The 23,265-nt window shown below is 32.9% G+C and overlaps 1 protein-coding gene across 2 annotated transcripts in view; it reads right to left on the bottom strand.

The window, feature by feature from the left end:
* LOC109081111 (electrogenic sodium bicarbonate cotransporter 4-like) overlaps positions 1 to 22,853 on the bottom strand; it is a 23,099-nt gene extending 246 nt beyond the window's left edge. Inside the window, exons 1-23 of one of the 2 annotated variants that reach the window (XM_042765462.1) lie at positions 22,787 to 22,853; positions 21,331 to 21,531; positions 16,425 to 16,551; positions 15,390 to 15,550; positions 14,261 to 14,410; positions 13,976 to 14,071; positions 12,916 to 12,971; positions 11,513 to 11,670; positions 11,062 to 11,149; positions 10,828 to 10,982; positions 9,597 to 9,725; positions 9,335 to 9,509; positions 8,170 to 8,303; positions 7,786 to 8,057; positions 5,936 to 6,000; positions 5,594 to 5,784; positions 5,349 to 5,463; positions 3,710 to 3,871; positions 2,257 to 2,435; positions 2,096 to 2,168; positions 1,934 to 2,002; positions 664 to 837; positions 1 to 377 (exon numbers count right to left, since the gene is read on the bottom strand). The exon at positions 1 to 377 is cut by the window's left edge and continues 246 nt beyond it. In XM_042765462.1, coding sequence (XP_042621396.1) covers positions 174 to 377; positions 664 to 837; positions 1,934 to 2,002; positions 2,096 to 2,168; positions 2,257 to 2,435; positions 3,710 to 3,871; positions 5,349 to 5,463; positions 5,594 to 5,784; positions 5,936 to 6,000; positions 7,786 to 8,057; positions 8,170 to 8,303; positions 9,335 to 9,509; positions 9,597 to 9,725; positions 10,828 to 10,982; positions 11,062 to 11,149; positions 11,513 to 11,670; positions 12,916 to 12,971; positions 13,976 to 14,071; positions 14,261 to 14,410; positions 15,390 to 15,550; positions 16,425 to 16,551; positions 21,331 to 21,531; positions 22,787 to 22,853 — 3,201 coding nt within the window. In that variant the 3' untranslated portion in view covers positions 1 to 173. Of the gene's footprint in view, positions 378 to 663; positions 838 to 1,933; positions 2,003 to 2,095; positions 2,169 to 2,256; positions 2,436 to 3,709; positions 3,872 to 5,348; positions 5,785 to 5,935; positions 6,001 to 7,785; positions 8,058 to 8,169; positions 8,304 to 9,334; positions 9,510 to 9,596; positions 9,726 to 10,827; positions 10,983 to 11,061; positions 11,150 to 11,512; positions 11,671 to 12,915; positions 12,972 to 13,975; positions 14,072 to 14,260; positions 14,411 to 15,389; positions 15,551 to 16,424; positions 16,552 to 19,930; positions 20,380 to 21,330; positions 21,532 to 22,786 lie in introns of those variants that run through there. The other variant, XR_006161016.1, reaches the window with a different exon arrangement.
* Between the last annotated feature and the right edge of the window lie 412 nt (positions 22,854 to 23,265).

Below are 23,265 nucleotides of genomic sequence, written 5' to 3'. Positions count from 1 at the left end.
TTCAACACTCTACAAATGACCACAAATTACACAATGAGGAAACTACGGTTATTAGGAAGAACATAATAAATAATGTTATACAGTGCCTTTTCAGCAACACTGTGGCATTAAAAGAAAAAGCATCAAAGATTAAATCACTACACACTCAAACATCACAAGATTTTATTAGTATTCTAACATCTCACACATCTGATGGTGGTTGTTTTTACCTCTTCATCGCTGTTGTTGTGTTCCTTGGCTTTCTTCTTCTCTTTCTTCTTCTTCTCATCCTCCTTCTTCTTCTTGTCCTTGTCGGGCAGGATGTCATCCAGCCAGGCCAGATCATGCTGCGAGAAGACCAGGTCCAGAGTCTTCCTCACGACCATCAGGCCCAGAATCTGACAGAGGATCCGGTCACATGACAACAATGATTTTCCGGAATAAAAATAAAATATTTTTCATTTGCAATCAAGCCTATTTTATTTTAAGATCTTTCCTATTTGTTTGCATTGTGACAATTTTCATGAAAATTAAGCATATTTTCAACATTGATTTTAGTTTTTTCTTTAGATTCTGGGGTGAAATATGACCTATTCATCTCTGAATGAGATTTACTTCTATACCACTTCAGTTTTGATTTGAAACACATTTCTAGTGATTGGTCCAGAGAACCAGAACTCGCACCATGACAGGGAAAATGATGGCGGCCACAGTGGACTTGAGGATCCAGAGGACGGCCAAACAGGTGATCTGCACCAGAGTGAAGAGATGCACGCGCCGCAGTGGTACGTGCCGCAGGAAGACAAAATCGGGCTGGTGCTTGGCTGGCATGAGGAACAGCTTCATCCTCTCCCAAAACTGAACAAAATAGAAAAGTCAGGTGAAATCTACCAAAAGAATATATATTTATATAATAGTTCCAAATCTGTATTATTTTCTTTCACACTCAAAAAGAGTTGGTATATAGTAGTGTAAAACTACTTTTAAGGCCTTTTGGAGCTTGAAAGGGTTAAATCATCATCCATCTTTGTTGTATGGAAATGAGCAACTCAGTTATTCTCCTTTTATGCATCAAAGAATTATGAAGGTGAGTAAATGATGAAAAACATTTCATTTTTGGGCGAACTATTGTAAGGAAAAATTATAATTTGCTGAACATTTCCTCACCCTCAGGTCATCCAAGATGTAGAAGAGTTTGTTTCTTCATCAGAACAGATTTGAAGAAATGCAGCATTACATCACTTGCTCACCAATGGATCCTCTGCAGTGAATGGGTGCCGTCAGAATGAGAGTCCAAACAGCTGATAAAAACATCACAATTATCCACACCACTCCAGTCCATCAGTTAATGTCTTGTGAAGTGAAAAGCTGCATGTTTATACAATTAAGAAACAAATTCTTCATTAAGACATTTTTAACTTTAAACTGTTGCTTCTGGCCAAAATATGAGTTCATAACACATAATAATTCCTCCTCCAGTGAGAAAGTCCATGCACTATTGTTTTCTCACATCGAAATCCACCCACATTTTTGTTTAGAGCTGTTTTGAACTGGTTTCGCTATGCATATATCTCTCCTTTTTCACTGGAGAAAGCAATATTATGGATAGCAGACTAATATTTTAGCCAGAAGCAATGATATGAAATTAAAAACATCCCAATGATGGATTCGTTCTTACTAAATACGCATCTTTTCGCTTCACAAGACATTATTTGATGGACTGGAGTGGTGTGGATTATTGTGATGTTTTTATCAGCTGTTTGGACTCTCATTCTGACGGCACCCATTCACTGCAGAGGATCCATTGGTGAACAAGTGATGTAATGCTACATTTCTCCAAATCTGTTCTGATGAAGAAACAAACTCATCTACATCTTGGAAGGCCTGAGGGTGAGTACCTTTTCAGCTAATTTAAATTTTTGGATGAATTATTAAATCTGAACTACAGATTTACCTGAATGCCATGGAGAGAAGCGACGCCCATATACAGGAAAACACCATACAACACAGGCATAGGGATGTACTGTGCAGAAATACACAAAATTATATGTGCAGTTTCTGCACTGCAAAGAATGAGCATGATTTGATTCCAATAAAGTAAGACTGTTCTGATTACCTGCAGTATTGGTGCAAGGAAGACAGAGACTCCAGTGAGGACGAACACCAGTATGCCTGTGAGTCTCTGTTCCCTGCATTAAACACAAACGTAATGCTCCTCACAAAGACATGACAAAATACTTGTGCTAAATTCTACACAAAAGTCTGGTTTTGACTTACCGCACACCAAGAAACTGTGGCTGCTCGCCAGGAGCGCTGGACTCACTCTCCATCTTCAGAGAGTCGATGTGGGCGATGGAAATGACTGTGGCTGCTACGTACCAGGGCAAACCCATGAAGGAGCAGACGGCCATGAGGATGCCCACCCAGAACAGGTCCAGATGATAACCACAACCTTTCTGCACAAGTAAAACAGGAGGAAGACATTTAGCGGTGCTACATGGAACAGCGTGCATATTACCTATTCAAGTGCTCCAGTATTTTGAATGGTCATCAAGGTGTTCTGAGTCAGTATTATTCATATATTATCATAGAATTTATTAATATTTTGAATTAGCTTTTATTTTGATATTTTTAGTTTAAGGTTAAGTACTTCTGTCATGTGCTTATGGTATTTTTATTAGCTTTTGTTTTTGTAATATTTATATTTACTTTCAATTACATTGCACTTACATTTAGGCATTTAGCAGAAGATTTTATTCAAAGCAACTTACAAATAAGAACAATCATCATCAATCATTTTGGCATGAAGCAACAGTTTAAAGTTAAAAACGTATTCATTTCGAATCATTCGAAATCAACAAGAGAGCAAAAACATGCAAGTGCTATAACAATCTTTATTACAATAACAATTAACAATCTAACAATTTATTCCCATTTTAGTCATTTCACTACTGTTTTTTTTTCATCAAATATTTACATTTGTTTAATTTCAGTTTTATATTAATTACTGAATTTTTTTTTAATAGGTTTAGTTTTACTTCTAAATAAACAGCTCACATATGGTGGACCTCACAAAACTCCAGGTCATATTTCATCACATACATACATATTTATTTAAGCTCTTTTAGATTTACTTATGTATTTGCACTATTAGCATAAAAAATTTAGCATTTTTAACAAACACTTCAACATTTTTATTTTTCAGAATAAAAATAAAATGAAATATTTAGTATAGAGAAAATAAAGTCTATTTAGGGCCAATAAAATAAAATAGTTTACATAAAGAAACAAGCCTATTTAATATCTCTTATATTTTTTTGGTGTAATAATAAAATGAATTCAAATACTTAACAGAGAAAATAAAGCCTATTTAGGGCCATTCAAATAAAATAAAATATGCTTTATTTTCACAAAGCAAAATTATATTTAAGATCTTTTTGATTTTTTTTTTTTTGCAGTGTGGCATTACTTTAATGAAAATGTATATTTTTTCTTTTTTTTTAAATTTCAAGAGGTATTTTTTTTTAATAAAAATAAAATGAAAAATGTAGCATGGAGAAAATAAAGACTATTTCGGGACCATTAAGATGTAAAATAAAATTTTAGTTACAGTTTTAACAACACTGTGGAACAACACTTCCACATTTCTACAGTATGCAGTTGCTAAGGGTGTCTTGGGTGGTTGCTAGGGTGTGAGAATGAGTGCTTCTGCAGAGTGTGACACTCAAACCTTTAATTTGTTCTCTTTTCGGTTCATGATGACAGCTGTGATCTGCTGATCCATGAAGATGAGGATGGTGACCAGAAGAGCAGGTACAAAACTGGCCAAGCACATCCACCACGGGTTCTTCCCAAAAGGCATAACGATCCAGCCACGATCCGGCCGCGTCGGCTACACAGACACAACAACACTGATGAAAGCATAGCAGTAACCAGCGGATATCACTGAAATCAGATGGTGTGATGTTAGTATATGATCACGAGAAAAAGCTCAAATAGATGCAGTCGGGAGGTAAAGAAAGATACGTGTGTATCCGTAGCACAACACACCTTAAATTCGGTTGGCACAATCAGTTTAGGTGTTTTAAGCCCCATAAACATATCAAGACCAACAAATGTCATGATTGACGTGAAGATTGCAAAATCACTGATGAGCTTCCGAAGCTGCACATTTACAGAGGAAAAAAGAAAGATAAAGATGCAGAAAACTAGAGAACAAGAGAAGATGCTTTATAAGACAAAAGGGCGGTAGATTTGAAAATGCAGCAGTAACATGTTTGATGCCTTCAAGCCTTTCTGAGACATTTTTATGACTTTTAGAAGTAATAAATACAATGTAATTTTTATATGCAATGTGATTTTCATTTTTTTTTGTTTTGTGTGTATGTGTTTTCAGTTGGAATTTTTTAAAATGAATATTTTAATGTAATTTTTTATATTGTATGGTCTCATGTATATATTTTAAGTAAAACATTTTAAAAAATAATTTAATGTATTTAGTTTAAATATGTAATACTTTTATGTATTAATGAACTGTCATTGTACATTTTCTGTATTTTATGTCCTTGAAACACTTACAGCTTAAAATGTCCTATACAACTTTAGGATTAAAAATATAACAATAATATTAAATTTTACAATAATATGCATTATCAAATACAATTAAATAATATTATTGCCATTATGATGGGAGAATAGTGTTACCTAATAAAAATGGTTAAATTATTTCATAAATCAAAAGGTATAATTTTTGTTCTGGTACAATACAAATTTTCTTTCACCAAATTTGGGAAGTCGGGACTTAAAGACAATTCAGTTAGAATCAGAGTATTATTGACTAAAATCAATTAATATGACAGAAAATTTTAGCTAGATTTAAAAGACATTTTAATCAAAAGACAAATATATATATATATAATAATATATATATATATATATATATATATATATATTATTGTATGTAAAATTATGATTATTATCAATATTATTTTTGTATTCAAAAGTAATTATTATTCCTCATAATAAAACTTCTTAATATACTTATTTTTATTATTTTAAAAAATAATAAAGAAAATAGTGGTATTATGAATAATAAATATTTTTGAAGAAAATGTTAAATTATTATTATTATTGACTAAAATATTTAGAACTATATTATTAATATTACTATTTTTTTTTATTTTTATTAATAAAAAAAAAAAAAAATCAGAAAATTCAGAATTACCCACTTTTTGCAACCATCTGGTGGCATTCCTGTGCACGTTTCTCTAATATACAATGACTTGAAAGCAACATTTCATTCAAATATAACCAGTATAAAAACAAATCTTAGGTAAACATTAAGACAGAGAAGACAACACACGATGGACCTTTATCTGAGTGGGCACATGCAGTTTGGGAGTGTCCAAGGACATCACATAATCCAGAGCGCAGAAGACCAGGATGGATACAATTATGGAAAAATCCGCTAGCAAGGTGCGACATGGAGAAAAAAAACAAAACCAACCATAACAACAGAAGTTGGGGGGACAGCAGTATATACTGTACATTATGGACTGGGATAAGGAATACCGTCTCCATTGTTGACATGCAAGGGAAATACAGTTTTCCAACCTTTGTGGGGAAGTAACGGCTGGCCTTGAACTTCTTGAGCGAGATGGTCATGGAGTAAGTGCCGAAGAACAAAATGAAAGACAGCATGGCCAGATCAGGGACGTATTTGCAGGACTTGCCCACCAGGGAACCACCGAATCTCAAGCACTCTTTCTTACTCAGTTGATTCCAGTCCAGAGAAGAGAAGTTGAACTGAACGGAGGAGTGAGATCACGTGTGGACAAAGACAACAAGAGAGAGAAACACAAAGAGAAAGGGATTGTTAAGGTAATAGTTATGCCTGCTTGGAAGAAAAAGTGACGTTCAACACAGGCTTCTGAAATACATGACAGTGGCAGCTCACCATTGAGTAATCAGAGATGTTTTCTAGGCCTAATGGAGAGGAAGCGTTGAGAGCCAATGGAGACACTACAACAGAAGATAAAAAAGCACTAATGTGTGTGTTTGTATGTTTATTGACAAGAAATACTGTAATTCCCTAAACAAGCTATCATACAATAACATCCTATATATAGATGTTCACTGTAGCCGATACTTACTCCAGTCAGCAGCCAAATCGAGTATGAGCGACAAAAACAAATATGACACACATAAGTTCAGATGTAACAAAGCAATACATCATCCAAAAAACAAAACAAATAGTCAACATAAAATTTTAGGATGGAAAAGATTTCACATGTGTAATGTGATGCATTTCTGAGTAAAACCACATAAAAAATAATTAGTAAAAAAAATTATTGTAGTCATTTTAGTCCAAAATTAAATGGCATTTTTAAAAACTAAATGAATAACTAATTAACTCAAATTAATTAGATTAGGATATTTTCATCCAAAGACAAAAATTATGACATCATCATCACTAATAATAATAACTTATACACCATTTGTGTCACAATTTTTTACTTTTGATGAAAATATCCTTTAAATCTAGTCTATATTTTGTGTCATATTGCAGTTATCTGTGGAGATTAAAATTAAATGACTATCATCATTTTAGTCGACTAATATTAAACTAATATTAATATGACAGAAAATGTTAAAAAATGAAGGAAATTTTCATCAAAAGATAAAGAATATGACAAAATATTATGTAAAAAATATTATTATTATTATAATTTATAATAATAACTATAATAATTTAATATGAAAAATAATTACAGTTGAATCATTTGAAACGTTATTTATATTTATATATATATATATATATATATATACACACACACACATACACACATACACACACAGACACACACATTAAAAAATATATGATTTTTATTATTATTATTAACTTTTGGGGGAAAATAAAACTACATTATTAATATATTATTATTAATAATAATTATTATTTATTAATAATAATTAATAATAATGATAGGAATAACATGCATTGATTAATCATGATATAAAAAGATAAAGCAAATATAAAGTACTATATATATTTAGTATGACAATAAAAATTGACTAAAATTAAAAGGATATTTTCCTCCAAAGACAAAAATTATGACAAAAAGGTGTAAAAATTATGCTCCTCCTCCTCCTCATCAGCATCATCCTCATCATCAATAATAATAATAACTTATACACCATTTTTGTCATCATTTTTTTATTATTAATGAAAATATCCTTTAAACTTAGTAAATATTTTGTGTCATATTGCAGTCATCTGTGGAGATTAAAATTAAAGGACTAATGTCATTTTAGTCAACTGAAACTAATATTAATATGACACAAGATCTTTTAAATATAAAGGATATTTCATCAAAAGACAAATATGACAAAATATTATGTAAAAATTATTATTATTTTAAATGTTATTCTCAAAAAATATTTGTATTTATAATGCTATTATTATTATTATTTATAATAAAAATGATTATAATTTATTATGAAGAATATACACATTTAAAAATATATGATTTTTATTATTAATTAAACTACACTATTAATATATTATTATTAATAAATATTATTATTTATTAATAACTATTAATAACTATTAATAATAATAATAGGAATAACATGCACTGATGAATCAAGTTATAAAAGGTAAAGCAAATATAAAGTATTATATATTGTATATAAAAAAGTACAATTATACAAATTAAGAAAGTAAATAGGGTCATATTGGAGCAGAATAACTCCACCAAGCCTGACTGAGGTTGAGGTTAAGGTTGGGTCAGGGGTGAGACTCACCTTGATCAGGAGCCTGGCAGTCACACCTGTAGCTGGTGATGTAATCCGGATTGAAGTCTGGATTGATGGGGTAATAATTGAAGATGCTCATCATTTTCTTAAGGGCGTCAGAGATGAAGATGAAGGAGATGAGGCTGGAGAAGCCCTCCTCGGTGAAGCGCGTCATGTACTTGATGATGTAGCTGGCGTCTGTGGCCACCAGGATCAGACACTGGAGGCAGGAGTGCAAACCGACCCAGAGCCGGATCTCCATGTAGTCTATGTCATTGTTTCTGAACAGACGACAATCATTCTCACTTATTTCTTACTGATCATGACTCACTTATTTTGATGAATTTATGACATGCATTTTGACTTTACTATATCACAGGATGTCCTGCTCACATGCTGAATTCATACAGCAGCTTTTCAAAGATCAGTATCGGTCCTGTAGAGCTGAGGATGATGAGGGGTTGACCGCCGAACAAGCAGAAGACTGTGCCGGCCAAAGCCGTGCCCAAAAAGCTTTCCATCACACCCTGAAAGTCAACGAGACACATCCAAAAATGACAGGACATGCAGACACTGATAAAGTAGGGAAAAAGAATATAAAGGAACACAAAGACCTTTTCAAAGAGATTTTGAACATTTTTTCAAATTTCAAATGCATTTTCAATACATTTAAAGAAAGTTACATTTAAAATATTATAATTTTTTATTTAAACTTAGTAAAAGACATTTTAAGAAGCCTGGTTCATTAAAATATTTATATACGTTTTTTCTCTATATTTCTAGTTCTGTATTATATTGCATTATTTAATTATCTGTTTTTCTTATATTAGTGTTATATTTCATCTCTTTTGTTTAATTCCTATGTATGTTTACACTACGTCTGTACTTTCTTCTGCACTGGAAGCTGCTGTTGTCAAGACTAACTCCAGCATACTTGGCAATAAACTCTAAATGTGGACGCCCATTTCATGCTTAATTAATAATGCATAATTATTGTTTATTATAATTATAAGACACAATTATAAGATACATAATACTAAGTCATACTTAAGCGATGAAATGTAAATTATGACATGTCATAATTATGATAAAATGTTGATGATAGTATAACAAAAAGTCAATTATGACATAAAAAGTCAAAATTTTGATCTCATAATTTTTACTATTTATGTCTTTACTATGACTTTCCAAAGCAAACTTTGTTTAAATATGTGGCAGAATTGGGCTTCCATATGTTTCCATCTCAGACAGAGAAAAAACGTATAAATCTTATAAAATCTTTAAAAACTTATAAAACTTATAAAAACCTATAATATATACCACAATATGATTTTTATATCACACAACTGCAACTTTATTTCTCATAGTTCTCTTTTTTTCATGATAACCTTTTTTTATTTTTACTCTGAAATGATATAAAACAATAATAGAACAGTATATTGGCCAGGCCAGTAAACTGCTTCATATTTGGCTGTTTTGAGCATCATATTGTCTTATATCAGCGCTCTAGATATAAGCATTGCCCATGAAAAACATTTGTGGCTATAAGGTAAATTACTTGGTAGTTGTCAGTTGCGTCCCCCAGCAGTCCTCCAAAGGTGATTGCATTGGTGATGCAGCCCAGGTAAATGAAGAGCACCGCAGAGATGGACTGGATGTGGAAGCCTTCATAGAAGTCACTGAGAAACCAGGGCACTTTACGCTTGATGTCCAGCCACAGTCCGCCACAAAATCTACACAAACAGAAAGAGTCTCAGACATCATGTATGGTAAACCTAAAACTCTAGAATTAGAAGTTGAGCAGGTCCAGTGGATGCTACCGGCCAGTGAATTTCAGCTCTTCTCCAAGTTCATGTGGAGCCGGCATTTCCTCGTCTTCTGCAGAAGCTGCACCTCCTCCTGCATTCCCATTCGGCTGCCCCAGCTCATTCAGAGAGAAAACAGACTTCCTGCAAAAAAACCCAAAAAACAACAGAAATAACTTGTGCTATTTGCTACATCATTTAAAAGTTAATATGTGACCCTGGACCACAAAACCAGTCTTAAGTGGCAATTTTTTGAAATTGAGATTTATACATCATATGAAAGCTGAATAAATAAGCTTTCCATTGATGTATGTTTTATTAGGATTGGACAATATTTGGCTGAGATACAACTATTTGAAAATCTGGAATCTGAGGGTGCAACAAAATCCAAATACTGAGAAAATCGCCTTTAAAGTTGTCCAAATGAAATTCTTAGCAATGCACATTACTAATCAAAAATAAGTTTTTATATATTTACAGTAGGAAATTTACAAAACATCTTCATGGAACATCATCTTTACTTAATATCCTAATGATTTTTGGCATAAAAGAAAAATTTATAATTTTGACCCATACAATGTTTTTTTGGCTATTGTTACAAAAATACCCCAGCGACTTAAGACTGGTTTTGTTGTCCAGGGTCACACATTTAATATGACTGAATCAATACTAAATAATATTTGTTACTTGAATAAAGCCAGTTAATTTAGATGGTACCACATGAAGTACATATATTTCTATTACGTTGACAATATACAGTATAATATAAGTTTTAGATGTTTTAATGATTTTGAAATAAGTCTCTTTTCCTCACGAATGCATTTATTTGATGAAAACTACAGTAAAAACTAATATTTGCAAATATTATTACAGTTTAAAATAACTGTTTGAAAATATTATTTATTCCTGCGATGCAAAGCTGAATTTTCAGCATCATTACTCCAGTCTTCAGTGTCACATGATCCTTCAGAAATCATTCTAATATGCTGATTAAGAAGCATTTCGGATTATTATCAAAATAGTTGTGGTTGTGGAGACCATCATACATTTTTCAGGATTCTTTGATGATAATAGAAAGTTCAGAAGAACAGCGTTATTATTTATTAAATCTCTTCTAACATTATAAATGCCTTTAGCTGTCACTTCAATTTAATGCATTCTTGAAGAATTAAAAAGATCAATTTCTTTAAAAAAAATGTACTGACGTCAATCTTTTGAATGGTAGTGTAGATTCGTGATTTAATACCTCATCTCAGCTGAAGGCAGTTTCTTTGGGGGTTCGATGCGGATCTTGGGGTCCCATTCTCCAGGAGGAAGAACGATCACCTCATCCAAAAACTCATCAATCCCAGCAATCAAGTCCTCACGATCTCTGGCTTTATAGGCCACATCACTGAACAGCTAAATATGGTCACAGATACAGACAGATTTGTTAAAAACACTAATTTCAAGGTTCAGAACTGCTGAGATTTTCTCTTACATCATCAACCATGAGTGTAGCCATAGCGCGACCGATCTCATTGTAGGATTTGGTTTTGCCATCGGGACCGAGCAGCACAAAGAGAAACCTGGAAAACCCACATAGTCTTTGATTAAAACTTAAAGCAAATACACATTTAAAATGTATTTTCTCTTTCTGTAAAATGAATCAAAAATGTTGATAAAAAATAGTTAGTTAGAGTTAGTACAATGTCTAAAGTGGATTATCGAAAGTGTAACCATTATTATAATTTTTTTTTTTTAATGTAGAATATAATTTAATGCACAATCATAATTTGCTGGCGTCTCTGTGGCTGAAATGTCTGGAATTTATTGTTTGTTTGCTTTACCTATGGTACAAGTGTTGTTTTGCCAGACTATGCTGTGAAATTAAAGGTTATTAGCTATTTAAGCAGCCAATAAACATATGCAGACTGTTTTGGGATGATCACCTTGTTGGCACAGGGACTTCAGTAAGGCCTCCTAGTGTTGCGGCTTGAGCCAGACGAACGAAAGCCACAAACGGCTTGTCTAGAAAATCCACCTCTCCAATCAGCACATTAGACGCCTCGGCATCTCTGGGGATCTTCTTCATGAACTTGTTCTTCAGCTGGTGGGTGGAATAACAACACAGTTAGGGATCGCGGATGAGTGGGTTTAATTAGTCCACATGGTCTGAAATGCTGAGATTCATAGGTCATGAAAATTCCATGTTGGAAAGAATTCGTGTTCCAGTATCAATGTGAGCACCATTTTCAATGTCTTCAATGTTTTCAATGTCTGATGTGCCTGCATGTGATGGAAATGGGAAGCGCCTCATTTTTTTCCAATGGCAGATCAATAAAGCTATGCAATCACAGCAGGAAGACAGAGCATGCAAACGCACCGAAGTGATCCAGTGAAAACAGCTGTTTGGCAACGGTGGCCTCAAAGATATGTGCATATGTAATGGTCTGTGCTTATGGTCAGAATCAGCTTTTAATCTTTTAATGCCACTTTCAGAGTCAATTCACTTTCTGCAATGAATAAAAAAGCTCCTTTCTCATGTCCTGACCCTGTTTTGCCTCTTGTCAATCGTTTGCTGTTGTTTCCGTGTATATATGCACATCAAAACTGTAGGTTACATTGCTCTTTCCAAAATAGAAATTTCAACAATAATCTGTCCAAAATCGATCAAACTGACAAAGAAGTGGCCCATTTGGACACTTAAGTATTTGTTTAAATTTTAAGTTAAATTTAATTTAATTTTATTTTCTTGACTTAACTTAATTGAGTGGATGATTTTTTTTTTATTGGTTGAGTGAATTCATTTTATCTTAATTAACTCAAATAGATTAGCATGAAAGAAATGTTGTAAAATGATGCTTTTTTGAAAGATGCTGTTGTGAGTAATTGATGAATGTTGTCGGGGGGTGTGAACATGTGAGTGTGAGCCAAGGCTGAAAAAACTCATTAAAGTGGACTCAGAATTGGCTCACTTTGAAGTCTAGCAAGCCGAGAGCAGCGGCACCAGCAACCCGTCTTGCACAAACACTAAAGCCCTGCAATGACCTCAAAATACTTTGCCAAAACTAAGGGCTTTAACTGTGTATTTCATATTATGCTTTTCATTATTGCACCACATTAAAATGAAGAAAACATTACAAAAAGACAAACAACTGCTGGCGGCATTTGACTGACTTATATGGAATATTACCCTGCATCAATTTGCCACATAATGCACATAAATAAGACCTCTGATGCAGTGCTTTTGTTTTTCTAAAATCATATTGTTTACTCTTTGCTAATCAATAAATACATTGTTCATGTGAAAAAAAAGCACAATGTCAGGAATACTAATGGAAAAATGCCGTACCTGGTCGGTGCTGGGTGTGACGGAAATATCATTCATACTGCGGCACTGAGAAGGATCTGAAAAGCACAGATAAATAACTTTGATTATCAATTTAATCAGTTTTGTTACTGTTAACTAAAACTAACACTAGCAAATCAACAGAAATAAAGGTGAAAAAAGGACAAAATATAAAGTAGATAGTAAAAAAAAATACTTAAAACTAAAATAACTTAAAATAACTTTTATACTAAAACTAAAATGGATATAAATTAAATCTAAATAGAAATATTTTAAAGATAATCAAAGGCACATTACCAAATTACTAAGACTTAAACTAAAAGTAAAATAAAAATGGAAAATATAAAAATAAAATATAATTCAAAATATTGAAAAACATTATAAATAATACTAAAATAACACAAAATTAAATAGATTTTTGATGTAATTTCTGTGTGATGTCAAAGGCAAAGCCAAATATAGCAACAAATTAATCACAAATCATTGTGCATCAGATTCAGATGGAAATGCCATGATATATATGATTGATATATACCATGTACTTTTATGATTACAAAATGCATGTGCCACACATTTTGGAAAGTCCATATTTTGCTTAGAATGGGTCTTTTATGCAATCATGTTTATTAAAAGGTACTGCAAAAAGACCAAAAAAAAACAAAACAAATTGCATTAGTATATTTAGTACACATTCGTTTTAGTAACTTTTCTTTATAGACATGAAAAAAACAATGTTGTTTTTCTGGCCTAAAGTACCCAGAGTACAGAAACAAATCATAACAAACAAGAATGGAAAACCAAAGTCAAGACCTTTCTAATAATCTCTAATCCTCAGAACAATGGCAGAAACACACTGCTGCACCTTCTTGTGCAACTACAAGCAGTTAGTGTGTGGATGATACTATGTGAAGTTAAAGAGTGTTAAAGAGAGCAATTTGCATTTTTAATGAGAGTTGGTGATTTAAAGCGACATAACCTGAGACGCTTATTAGAAATTCCAGAGACCCGGAAGTAGTTGTAGATAAATCTATGGAAGGGGGAAGACACAGAAGGCCAGACTCACGCAGTTTGCTGAGGCTGCCACTCTCACGAGCTCGCAGGTCCTCAGTGGAGCGATGGAAACCTGACCCAGAGCGAGGACTCGGGCTTGGACTGTGGTCTGAAGCAGACCCGAGATCAGACACAGAGAACGACATGATCAAGATGGCAGGACAGGCAAAAGAGCAAAGTGGAAACTTAAGAAAAATAAGTTCATAAGAAATTATCTGAAAAGACAAGTGTCAGAGAAAAGACAGGGAATTCTGGGAATAGCACTGACTGTGGGACAGATAAGATAGCAGACACTCACTCGAGGGGCTGGATTTTCCGATGTCTGCCAGCGAGCGGTGGATCGGCTTCTTGGTCTGGTGACGGTGTTTCCGCAAGAGGACAAAACTGATCTTCTCACGGATCTCTGGAGCTATAAGACCCTCCTGCACCTGCTTTTCAATGATGTCATCTGTGTTTTAAATAACACAGGAAAAACTCATTGGAAATCCCATATTAGATCTCAGCTGTTTATTCCTAGAAAGCAATGAGAGTATATAGAGCATATGGAAGTCTCCTGCTTCTCAGATGTTTCTCCTGTGGAAAAGACTCCAGTAATCTCACATGTGTGATTTTTTTTTTTTTTTTTTTACAATAATTTCAACTACTGCATGCTATCATTTTCGAATCTGTACACTTATTTTCTTTGCATCATGTGTGCTAGTTCGGATGGAAACTGTGTTGAATTCTGAGGAATATATTTAAATTTAGTAAAATATGATAAACAGAGCTGGAAGCAATGCACTCTTATTAGTAGCTAGAAGCATAATCAAATTAGCCAATATAAAGTACTTCTCAAAATTTTGAGATTTGTACGATTTTTGAGTTTTTTAAAAAGTTTTTCAAATTTCACATTTTAAAAAAAGTCTCTTTTTCTCACCAATGCTGCATTTATTTGATTAAAAATAAAAACAGTAATATTGTGAAATATTATTACAATTTTCTATTTGAAATTTAAAAATTGTAATTTATTCCTGTGATCAAAGCTGTATTTTCAGCATCATTACTCCAGTCTCCAGTGATCCTTCAGAAATCATTCTAATATGCTGATTTGCTGCTCGAGAAACATTTCTAATTATTATCAGTGTTGAAAATAGTTGTGCTGCTTCCATTTTTTCAGGATTCTATGATGAACAGAAATTTCTCTGGAAGAACAGCATTTATTTGAAATAGAAATCTATCACTTTTGATCAGTTTAATGCAACCTTGCTGAATAACCGTATTGATTTCTTTCAAATAAACATCTTTTAAAACGTAATGTATGTTTATAAAATGGAATATTAATAATCAGAATTTTGGATCTTTGTGATTGACGGGTGTTCAAGCTCGAATTTTGCAGTCCCAGATTCAATGTGGGTCTGTTCTTGGCTCTTTTTGTAATTCTCACTGACCCACTATCTGCGGCAGTGAATACCCCTCCAGGTCCAGCAGGACGCAGCCCGTCTGCAGGCATGTGCGCAGCTCAAACAGGCTGTGCAGAGACAGTGTGGACACATGCGGTTTGCTCCACCTCTCTCCACCCTCCTCCACCTTCTCCTCAAACTTAACCCACCTGATGAAACACACAGAACAAACGTTGCCTTGACAGTTTTTCTTCCCAAGAACCGACAGATGGATGAAAAGGTTTTGGGTTTTAAAATGTGTAAATGAAATAGCTGGGAGTAATGACAACAATCAACAAGTCCTCTTTTAAAGTAACACTATACGATAAGGCTGCATTAGTTAATTCATTAAATAACAATGAGCAATATACCTGTTACAGTATTTATTTATATTTGCTAATGTTAGTTAAGAAAACACAACTGTTCTTTGTTAGTTCCATGTCAGGTCCATTAAATAATATTAACAGATACAACTAGATTTGAATAATGCATTGGTAATTGAAATAAACTTTTAAAGATTAATAAATGCTTTACAAGTATTTTTTATTGTTCATGTCAACTAATCCTCCAAATGGATCCTTATTGTAAAGTGTTATCAGTTAATCATTATAATGTTTTTGTTACTGTACCTTTAAGATAAGCAGAATGTAATATGGAAGTTATGATTGGCTAAGCTCTTTGCATGCCAAATAAGTAACACAACCATGTCTACAGAAATGCAAACTGATGAATAGATGTTAATATATAAATGTGACTGTCACAAGGGACAAATAAATGATACAATATGACTTCTAAAGTATAATATTCTTCTTTTATGATAAATGTTGGCTCTTTGACAAATTGCTTTTGGTACTATTTTGAAAGTAGCTTTGGATAAAATGTAAATGTAATAAATGAATACTGGAAGTCATTAAGCTCAACTGGGACATTAAGGCGTCTCTTTGAGAGTGGAGAGTGGAGAGTTGAGAGTCTCTCAAATCGTACCTTTTCATGTTTTAAATAATGTCACAAGAGCTTCAGTGTGTGTGTGTGTGTGTGTGTCACCTGGCTGACTCTTTCCACTCCATCTCTCCACCCTCGTACTGCAGTGTGTCCATCTCAGTGAAGAGGGTGGGTGTGGGCTCATCTTCCTCTCTGAGGATGTGGCGTAGTCTCTCTGCAGCAGGAGACACTGTCACATACGCATTCACACACACACACACACACACACACACACACACACACACACACGCACACACACACACACACACACACACACTTAAGTTACTACAAAGACATACATTTACCTTAAAATGCAAAAGTAATATTTGAAGTATATATATATAGTATGTGAGCAATGCAACTAAGCAAAACAAGCATCAGAAGTTAGTTTACATGACAATACATTGAGTCTTCTGGGTGAGGGAAGTTTGAATTTACTTGCAACCGTTCCTGATTTGACCTCTCCTTCATTTTCCACATCACTTCATGTATTTTCTCTACTATGCTATTGTCAGAAGGTTAGGTTGATGTGAATGGTTCTTAACCTATTGCCATGCAGTTGCTAGGCTGTTCTGTGTGGTTGCTAGGGCATTGCTAGATACTTGCTTACTCCAAATCAAAATATGTAAACTACCGTTCTAAAGTTTTGGGTTGGTAAGATATTCTGGTGTTTTTGAAAGAAGTCTGTTATGCTCATCAAGGCTGAGTGTTATTGTAGTATCATTAAGATATTATAATAATTTTTATTCAAATTTAGAATTTTATTCATTTTAGATTTTCAATTTTCATTATATATAATATTAGTTACAGTTTTATGTTTTTCTAATTTTATAGTTTTATATCTTGTTTTTTTAATGTCTATATCGTTTTTTATTAATATTTATTTAAGTTTAAGTTTTAGTTGATTTAGTATCACGTTAAATAAACTAAATAAAAATGAGAAATGTTGCCTTGACAACTATTTGAAATAAAATAAGTTTTTTTTGTAACTTTTTTTTGTAAAATGAAATGTTTTGTCAACAACTACAACAACAAAAAACATGATACAATTTCAGGATTCTTCAGGATTGTTTTATATAAGTGATATAAATGAATAAACTGATTATAAATGTCTTTCCTGACACTTTTCTGATCAGTTTAATGCATCCTTGCTGAATAAATCATTTACTTTTAATCTATTATAAGTTTGCATGATATCAGGGTGTTGCTAAGGTGCTGAGGGTGATTGCTAGGTATGATTTGATCACCTGTTGTATAAACTGCAATGACAAAATAATATAACTTTGAAAAGAAACTGCTTTTATCCAACACAGCAAGCAATTAAGCATGAAAAAGTAAGCGAATAAAAACTGTCCATGCAAAAGAGGTCAATAATAATAGCCTGTAGCTCAACACCTCCTTATTGAACAAACTGGTTTGATGCATTTTCTGCATTATAACAGAAGCCTATTAGGTTGTATGACGTACAGTATAAGTCTGGGTGTTATGTTTTGCCTTTGGCTCAGGCTTAACTAACCCTGCACTGACCGGCTTGAAATGATATCTGAATATGACAGAGCAGGACCATTATGATGCACAGATCCTGAGGCCAAAAACCTGAGCTTTCAGATCTGAGAATGCTCTGAATTCAGCCTGATTCATGCATCAGCCGATGACGTGACATATAAAGTCAGAATCAAATCAACAATAATTTTTAAAGATAAGTATCTTAACAATCTTGCTTGGAAGAGAAATATCTTAGTTGAAATGTGCATAAATCTCTTGGGCAGGCTGATATCTGAAAGCATTTCAAAAGAATTTGTTTGGTAGATTAATTTAGAATAACCATGTGACAGTGGCTTATTCTAATCTGATGCATGATGCCAGAATTAACATCTAACATCAACAGACCTGTAGTGCTTTAATCAAATTCATCGACACTTATTTTAGGTAAAGTCAACTTACAGAAGCTCCAGTGTGGGCTACTAAAACCCGTTCACAATCTAATGTCATGTGCATTAACTCTGATGTTTAGTGCAAATTATTCAAAACTAATGGTGCGAGTCGGTGCTTGCGAGACCATGCATGACAATCTTGTTGTGACCTTCCTCTCGATCTCGGCTTTTCTTCGGGATTATTAGCATGTGGGTGTTTCTCTCAATGTAATCCTTCTAATCCTGAAGTAACAGTCACAAATACGTGTGGTTGTAGAATGCCAATGCAGAGTAGGGTACAACGCACCGGCTTATTTATTGCTCACACACTTGAATCACTTTGGTTAGTCAATTAAACTTTGATGGCGTCACTACATATTAGAAGGTAGTTGTTGATATATGCATTTCCATATGATTAATCAACAATGCAATCACATCTTTAGTTGCTGACATTCAAAAACGCACTGAATAGAGAGGAAAGGTGAATTATCAGTTCAGACTGAACACTGATGGACTCATTTTTAAATCCTGATTTATATCTGGGAATATCCCTTTCCTGAAATGCATTCTTAGGGATTTTGATGTATTTCACAATTTAATCATTGCATTTAATGCAAAATCATGACAATATGGACATGGCAATGAGTGAATCTAATTAAACTTGATGTGTGGCTCATATTGCATATTAAAGAAAAAGTAAATAAGAAGAATACATTATATTTTGCTTTAAAACAGGGCTCCTTTTTTTTGCACTGCAACGTTATTATGTCATTTAAGAACATTTTCCCTCAAATTCTTGTTATTGTAATGGAAATATTTTACTTCTGAATTTGTCTGTAATTGGCATTATTCTAAAATATTTTAGTTTTTGTGTTGTTATATAGATTTTCTTAATATAATAACAGTAAACAAATTGCTATTATAAATTATTTTTAAAAATCCACAAAAAGGTTGTATCCTGATATACTTAACCATTTAAATAGATTTTTTATTTATTTTATTTTTTACATTAGAGAAAAGTGAATTTTAGGGGTAAATGTGATAAAAAAATTTTTTTTTAAAAAGGTAAAAAAATTTATATATATATATATATAAATATATATATATATATATATATATATATATATATATATATATATATATATATATATATATATAAAACAGTAAACAAATTACTATTATACAGATCATTTATTTTTTAAAAAAATGTTTAGATTAATTTTTTGGGTGTTTTTATACATTTTTAAATTTTGTAACAGTAGAAAATTACTGTTATACAATAAAAAAATGAGGTACAGTAAGTGCTATCCTGATGTAGTTTACCATTTAAATAATTTTTATTTATTTATTTATTTTAATAATTACAGAAAAGTGCACTTTGCAGATAAATCTGCTCAAATGTCACAAGGGTGCAAAATATTTCGACTTTCCTTAAACTTACAATCATCAACCAACCTTGTGAATTCAGTGATGGCTGATCAGCAAAAAACTTGCTAATAGTAAGTACTCAGCAAAGTCATGATCTAGCAGTGTCAAACTCCAAACAAATTGTGCTCTGACCTCAGTTCCAGAAAGAAACTCTCCAGGACAAAGCTAATAGGAAGAACTGGCAGCAAACGTAAGGAAATGAGACAATAATGGCGTTTGTGACTGTACCTGTGCAGCTGTGAGAGCCCAGACTGGACGTCAATGATTGTATCGAGTCCTGAATACTAAAGGACCCCGTCAACCTACGCTGTTCCAGCTCCATCCTTCAGAAAGTCCAACGTTTAAAGTTTCATTGAAAGAAATACAATTCTGAAATGTCCACTCGCACTTCTTTTTGATTTCCGCCTCTTTGTGATGAACCCGTTAACTGAGCTTGTCACCTTCCCTATGAGCGTGTCCTCTTGTTCTTGATCTTTTCTTCTCAGCAATGTTGCTCTTTCCCGAAAACTAAAGCAGGGCAAAGTGCCACACGCATGAAAGGCCCAACAAGTGTTTTTCTCCCCCTCCAGCTTTGCTGATCCCTCCCTTTCTCGCTCTCTCACAGAATTGAAGTCTAAAACCTAAAATCAATCATTCTCAAGGATGCATGTTATTTTCTAACAAACCTAAAGCAGTAACTATATCAGGGCTATTAACGTTAACTAAAACTAAAATCACAAAAACATGTTTTTTACGTGATATAAAATATAGACTCAATGTTAATTGAAATAAATAAAATATAAAAACTTAACTTTAATTTCATTTCTCATTTACAAAAACAACGAAAACTGAAATAAAATCAATCAAAATGACTAATAACTAATAAAAAATAAAATATCTAAATTTCTAAAACTAACTAAAATGTAAATAAAACCAGACAATAAAATTAAAAAAGTTAAAAACTTGTTCAAAATATTAACCCTCATTTTATGTTTTGATCATTTGGATCCGGAGAGGATTTTCTGATCTCATTTGACTAAAACTTCCTGAGTTTGCTCACACAGTATAGCAACTTACCCCCAAAAATGTGAACATTTTGTACTTCTTGGGGATTTTCCCCCTCCTTGTTAGACTTGTGGTGTGATCTTATTAGTCTTGTGGTGTTTTGCTTATAAATCTCTCCTTATGCCATATTATTATTTATTACCAAATCCCGGATTCAACCTTTTTAACAGCTTGTTTTATTTCAGTTAGCACAGGTTTTGTATTTCTACTAACTGATCGCAGGCCTCATTGATCCAAGGTTATGCACCTCAGTTTTTGAGTGGACATTACCAAAGTTATCACTCCAAAGATGCATAAGCTTTTATCAATGAGAGAAATACAAAACCTGTGCTACTTGAAAAAAAAAAAGACAAAAAGATTGAATTCAAGATTTCATGATTATATAGCATAACGAGAGATTTACAAGCAACTTTTCAAAAAGTTAGTCATTTAAATGAGATCACCAAAAGAGGATGTTCAGTACAACACAAGGGTTAAAAAATAACCAACAGAATTTCAGTGATACTAAATAACACTGAACTGTATTTTGTAACTAATCTATTGAGATTAGTCAGCATGATAATAACAGGTTAAGAGAAGCTCACTAGTGGAGTTAATGTCAGAGAGCTCGTTTGAATCCTGCTCTCCTTCATCAGGGTCACATGGTTCTTCTTGATTCTGGTGTTCATGCCGGTTATGGTGTCTCTCCCGGCCGTCCTGATCGTGGGAATGCCGTGACGTGTGTCTGTGATGTCTGCGCTTCCTTCTGTATTCTCGTGGCACTGGAACGCCAATATAGACAGACTCTAAAACCAAAGAATAAAAAATAGGTGAGTTTCTATTTTATAGTGTTTATGGCATAATTCACACTCCAGTATGATTCCTTTCCAGTGCATCAGTTTATTCCATTTTTTTTTTAAGTTTAGATAAGTATTTCAGTTCGTGTTATTTTAATATCATTGAGATACCATTTTTATTTTTTTCGTTAAATATCTATATAGTTTTTCTTGTTTACTTTATTTCACTTTTAACTATTTTAGCGCATCAAGTTAAACTAAACAATATATACAAAATATGTTTATAGAGATATTTTATTTTATTTCATTTAAAGTTTGTTTTATTTCCAGTAATGACATTTTTGATGATATTAGTTGTAGTCGACTATAATATATTTAACTTAATATGTGTTATATATACATGTTTATATGTGTTTCTGTGATATATTAACATTGGAAAAAAAGATTATAAATATTATTAACATAAGTGTACATGGAAAAACATTCCAACAGTAAATAATGAAATAATTTTTAGCCTATTATTAACCTTTTTGTGTCACGACTAGCTGTGTAAACAAGCATGAAGACAATCAATAAACAGTCTTTAATAATCCAAAGAGGGCAAATCCAGCAGAGGTACAGGCAATCCAAAAACAGCTACACAGAGACGAGACACACGGAGAACAGAACATAAATGTGACCCTGGACCACAAAACGAGTCTTAAGTGTAAATTTTTCGAAATTGAGATTTATACATAATCTGAAAGCTAAATAAATAAGCTTTCCATTGATGTATGGTTTTTTTGTTTATAAATATTCTGTAGGCTTATTGAATATGGTTTTGTTTGATGTATGCTTTAAATACTGAGAAAATCGCCTTTAAAGTTGTCCAAAGTGAATTCTTAGCAACGCATATTACTAATCAAAAATTAAGTTTTGATATAGTTATGGTAGGAAATTTACAAAATATCTTCATGGAACATGATCTTTACTTTACTTCAGGCATAAAAGAAAAATCGATAATTTTGACCCATACAATGTTTTTTTTCGCTATTGCTAATAATATACCCCAGCGACTTAAGACTGATTTGTGGTCCAGGGTCACAAATAGTGACGATAACGAGACAAACCTGGACATAATCAATGAGTAACCATGACAACTAACAAGGACCGTGACTCAGAGCAAAAACAAACAGAGTCCATGGTGGTGTGACATTTTGTACTCTCCAGTTTCTTTATCAAAAAGTGGTTTGTAGGTCAGGTACATCTGCCAAGATCCTCTTACCATCCTCATCCTCACTGTGTCTGCTGCGGTGACCACTTCTCCTGCTGCCATGCCAGTCATGGTCCATCCTGACAGGAAAAAAGGCAGAATAAAAGACTATGATTAAGGCAAGACACTACAGGCAAAAACACAGCTTCTTCATGTACTGATCAATCTTGAGATTTTGGCATATTTTGCATCCTTAACGTTTCATCTTTTAGACTAGTGGAAAGAAAACATCTAAAAGATACATTTAAGTGTTTATTATTATCTTTTACACTTTATCTATTTTTTGTCCATAGATTTAAATTACAATTCATATCTTTAAAGGCCGTTTTTTCTGCACTGAGACTGAAATCTCCACTTCAGCAGGACATACAACAAACTTCACAGTTTTATTTCTATCTATATTCTGAAAGGTTATCATATTGAGAATTGTGGCATACCTAAATTAATCTAATTTATATAAGATATTCTTTTTATAAAAACATGATATTTTA

This window comes from Cyprinus carpio, chromosome A10 (genome assembly GCF_018340385.1).
Source record: "Cyprinus carpio isolate SPL01 chromosome A10, ASM1834038v1, whole genome shotgun sequence".
Taxonomy (NCBI): Eukaryota; Metazoa; Chordata; class Actinopteri; order Cypriniformes; family Cyprinidae; genus Cyprinus; species Cyprinus carpio.
Note: the sequence above shows the minus strand (reverse complement) of the source record. Positions and strands in the feature narration are given on the sequence as shown.